This window comes from Geospiza fortis, unplaced genomic scaffold (genome assembly GCF_000277835.1).
Source record: "Geospiza fortis unplaced genomic scaffold, GeoFor_1.0 scaffold53, whole genome shotgun sequence".
Lineage (NCBI taxonomy): Eukaryota > Metazoa > Chordata > Aves > Passeriformes > Thraupidae > Geospiza > Geospiza fortis.
This window is the reverse complement of record NW_005054305.1, coordinates 6,000,935-6,005,837: the sequence shown is the minus strand read 5'-3', so window position 1 is coordinate 6,005,837 and position 4,903 is coordinate 6,000,935. Positions and strand designations below refer to the sequence as shown.

General features: G+C 41.7%; 1 protein-coding gene across 1 annotated transcript in view; it reads left to right on the top strand.

The window, feature by feature from the left end:
• Positions 1-2,870: 2,870 nt before the first annotated feature.
• Positions 2,871-4,903, top strand: part of GAREM1 (GRB2 associated regulator of MAPK1 subtype 1) — a 105,215-nt gene continuing 103,182 nt past the window's right edge. Inside the window, exon 1 of the mRNA XM_031066612.1 lies at positions 2,871-3,009. Within this exon, the coding sequence (XP_030922472.1) occupies positions 2,871-3,009 (139 nt within the window). The remainder of the gene's footprint in view (positions 3,010-4,903) is intronic.

The following is a 4,903-nucleotide window of genomic DNA, read 5'->3' as shown; positions in this document are numbered from 1 at the left end:
TATCCTTTCAGCTTTGGAGTACTAATTATTTCCAAATAATTTCGTATTTATATTGCCTAGACTGTTCATCTGGGGTTTTTTGTAATAGGAGCACATTATAAGAAACTCTTATGATCCTCAGTCTTTCTCCCTATCCACAAAGCCTGTTAAAACACCTTTATTTAGTAGAAATTCACTTGATCAGTTTGTATATTATATCAGTTTGGTATTTCTTTCCCTCCTTTGAAAGAGATGCAATTCCTTTTGTGTTTTCTGGAACCTCATTCTACTAATTCATGGAAATAATCAGTAGCAATTTTAACATAGTTTGAACCATAAGGGAGTTTCACCAGATTCAGTCTGTCCAAAAATCTTTAACTTGTCTATGTATATTCCAGTTTATTTGTTCCTTTTTCTAGCCTTAGACTTTTGTTGGTGGTGGTAGAGTGAAATCACATTTGCCTTCTAAAATTCAAGGCTGAAGTTGAAAGTATCAGCATCACCAGTGATGATTAAATAGTTTCCCCTCTGTGGAATAAGAGACCATTTTTTCCTTAGTATTCTTACTATGCATCTTATCAACAGGCTTGCTATCTTTAAAACCCAATTTCCCAACTTTCTGGGAGCTTATCTTTCAGGTTTTGTCCATACATAGTCTATATATTTATTAATAATTTAGTAATTTGACCTACTTTCTATTTTATTTCAATTCAGGTCATTGAAGATCTCATGATTCATCCAAATTAATCCTTATCTCACTTCCCTTCCCTCCTCTGTATAGATCAAATTCTGCAGTTTTGCCTTTCAACAGTAGTTCCATGATGAACTTTAAGCTGTCCTGAACTCACAGCTCACCTACTGGTTTTCTAGGTTTAAGCATCCATGTAATTCCTCCTTCTTTTTCTAACAGTGAAAATAGATTTAAAAGGGTCAGATTAATTTGTAATTCTGATTTCTTCTCTTTATAGCTAATGAGAAATTCAAGTAAGGAATTTCTTCAATGCATTTTTCCTTTGTGCAGAGTTTCCTACTGCTTGTGCTTAGGTATGATCCAGTCCCACCTGAGGGAGATGCAGATACTCAGGTTCCCATGGCAGTTTTTGTAGAACGCTAACTCCTGCTAGCTGATGCTTCACCTAACACTCCATGAGCACCATGAGTGCTCTCCTTCCACATCTCCTGGAACAAAACAACTGCCTTTTTCCAAAGATACTCATTGTAGAATACAGGAGTGTGCCAGTGGGGAATAAACACCACTCTCACTAGAAAGGGCCAACAAAGGTTCAAGTTGGACATCAGGAAAAATTTCTTCATGGAAAGGGTTGTTAAGCATTGGAACAGGCTGCCCAGGGAGGGGGTAGAGACACCATCCCTGGAAGTGTTCCAAGAAATAACTTGAGGTACTTAGTGCTGTGGTTTAGTTGGCAAGGTGGTGCTTGGTCAAAGGTTGTGCTCAGTGGTCTTGCTGTTCTGTTTCAACTGAAATAATTTTGTAATTCTGAGATTCAGAGAAAGAAATTTAGGATCTCAAGCTGAAATCATCACTGCATCTTCTGTTATATCCCACTAGATTTGTAAATATTAGGAAAATTGGGCCTTTGGTTTAAAAAAATCATATAGGAACAAGGAATGCAAATTATTGGGACTTTTTTTTAAAGAAATACCAAATATTATGGTTTCCCATGAAACTTACTGTATATAGCTCAGTTTTATTTGATGTATGCACACAACACTGTAAAGCATGTTACCAGACTCATACTAAAATGAATTTGTTGTGAACGGTTCCTTTTCAGATGTTAACACATATATGAACTGAGGATGATCTGAAATGCTTTAAAAACAATGTTATTGGCAATGGAATACATACATACTACAGATTTTACAGACTATTGCATAAATATGTTGTGAAATTAATGTGCAAGTCAATTCAAAATGCATTTAAGAATAATTTCAGGAATTACTCTGGGTCCTTTTGCCACTGCTTATGGTTTTATGGCAAGAATTTTCTGTTGATTCATAAAGACTGTCCCTGAACACCACCTGAAAGGCACATAGACAAAAACTAAGACATTGTGAAACTGAGGCCCTGGCCCTAGGGTAGATTTGTTCTTCAGGTCTGGTGGCGTCATTAGCATTTTACACCAGTAGGAGACTGCTAAGAGATCACACTAAGGCATTGCTAGACATCAGGAAAATTATCTCTAAAGTGTTAATTATACATAAGGCGCAGTTAGAACAAGAAATTTCTGTTATGTGCTGGTGATTTGAATGCCATTTATGTACTATTAGAATATATTCCAAGGAGGTGGAGCTGGAGTACGGTTAGGACACATAACAAAGTGACTCCAAGAGCAAGAGCAAGACATTTAAATACTAGTGAGCATTATGAACTCTCTGCCTGGAGACAACTGAATGAAATTTAGATAGTATCTAGAAGTTACATTTTTTTAAAATGCACGTTGTTCCAGTTAAATGGTTAAGAGTGGGCTAGTTTTTCACTGGTTGGAGAGAACACAAACACTGTTATAGGAGGCAGATTTAAAAGCCATAGGACATCTAGTACAGAAGAATGAAAAAATGTTTCAAGAAAAATCAACAGTAACTATTTCTATGTGAAAGATGCTTTTCTTCCCAGACAGCAGAAGTGCATGATGTCTGAGAGAGACACATGCTGTGAGATGGTATCTCTCCTGGAATTAATGGTACTCAAGATAGTGTTTAAGAACAATTCCTGACAGACTAGTGCTTCAAGTCCTGGTGAATCTCAGTCTGATCTGATCTGCTTCATTTTACATACTGCACCTGGAAACCTCATCAAGCCTGAATGAGCTAAACCCATGCGTTCCATATTTCAGCAATAATGCTCTTAGCCACAGTGCTCAAGTTCACTGATGACACAGAGCTGTGAGGAATGGCTGATACCTGCTGACCTGCTGGGAAACAGCTCTGAGGAGAAGGACCTGAGGATCCTGGTGGACAACAAGCTGTCCATGAGCCAGCAGGGTGCCCTGATGGCCAGGAAGGCCAATGGTATCCCTGGGTTGCATTAGGAACAGCATTTACAGCTGATCCAGGGGTGATCTTGCTCATCTACTCAGCCCTGCTGAGGCCACATCTGGAGTGCTGTGTCCAGTTCTCAATACAAGAGAAATATGGAGCTTCTAGAGATGGTCCAGTGGAGAGCAACAAAGATGATTGAGGGGCTGGAGCATCTCTCTTATGAGGACAGGCTGAGGGAGCCAGGCCTGTTAGCCTTGAGAAGAGAGAAGAGACGACTGAGGGATCTTGAAAATGTTTATAAGTACCTGAAGGGAGGCTGTCAAGAGCATGGAGCCAGGCTTTTCTCAATGATGCCAAGCAAATAGGACAAGATGCAACAGGCAGAAACTGAGGCACAGGAAGTTCCCCCTGAATGTCAGGAAGACCTTCTTTACTGTGCAAGTGACCATGGACTGGAACAGATTTCCCAGAGAAGTTGTAGAACCTCCCTCAATGGAGATATTCTAGAACTGTCTGGATGCAATCCCGTGCCATGTCCTCTGGGATGACCCTGTTTGAGCATGGAGGTTGGACCAGATGACCCAATGTGGTCCCTCCCAATCTGAGCCAGTCTGTGATATTGCTTTGCACTTCAGTAGCTTGATTCACTGATGATGTTGTTGAAAACAACATCAGTGAATTAAACTCCTCTCTGGCTGTTGAAAAGCATTTGGTGAACTTGGTAAAAGGAAAACTACTTTGAAAAGAAGTATCTTTTCAAGGTAAATTTAAAAAAAAATAAAGCTACCTATTCTAGTAGGTACAATCCAACAGCAGAAAAACCTTCTTTGTAAAGAACAAAGGTTTTTCGGTGTTGTGAAAATCCAGTGCTACACTGTATAGCTAAACCATGGACCCACAGTAGGATGAGCTTCAAGCCAACCTTGATCCACATAAAGCAAGATAACTTGGGTTTTCTGTAATCTTCTATGTCGACTAGTTTCCACGGGCTTTGTTTCATCTTGGAGACCATGGATAAAGTCCCAGTCTCTGCAGCAGAGCAGAACAAGAGTGTGTCTGTCTCAGCCCTCCTCGTGCTGGCAGTGCTGTGCCACCAGCAGTGACAAAGGCACGCAGCAGTGTCTGGCCCTTTACCCAGGAAGGGTGAGCTGCAGGAGGGCTCTGGAACCACAGCTCTTCCCGGAGCTCTGCCATCCCCAGTAGTCTCAAGGATAGACAGAGAAGCTGGAGCCTGGAAAGAGATGTTGGCTGTGGATGTTGTCAGTCGTTTTGCTAATCACTGCAAGGCACTTTTATGTCTCTAGTCAACAGTAAAGGCTTAAATGTAGCCAAGTTTGCTGCAATAAAATAAACAGTTTTGACACAGAAGGGAACAAAGTAAACTTGAGCACAGTACAGTGCAACCACCCAGGAGTTTTGCTGGTTTAATTTCCCAGAGTTTCTGCAGTCTGGCAGCCTGGAGATCAAAATGCATAAAATAAAGGATAACATTAAATAAAATATCTTACGAAGATCACATAAGATTTCATCACAGAATCCACTTTGAAGAACGACTATCTACAAACGTTCCCATGGTGTGAAGACCTTTGAATACGCAATATGTGTAATATCTGCGTGTGCAGTAACAGTGCACAGCCTGTATACATGAACTCGCGCGTATATACATGACTCACAGGTGAAAACTAAAGTGAGATACATAGCCCAAGTGCGGGCTGCACGTCGGGCGAGCGGTCGGAGGGTGGAGTGAGAGGGACGGGCTGGGAGGCTCTGGCAGGCTCTGGCTCTGGCTCTCCGCGCCGGGCGGGCGGGCAGCCCGGCACTTTCCTTTTCGGCGCGGGGAGGAGCGGCAGCTGCGCAGGCGTTGCTCGCACCCTGTTGATTAGTCAGTGCTGGGATGGCGCTTCCTGGGCCAGGCGCGGCGGCG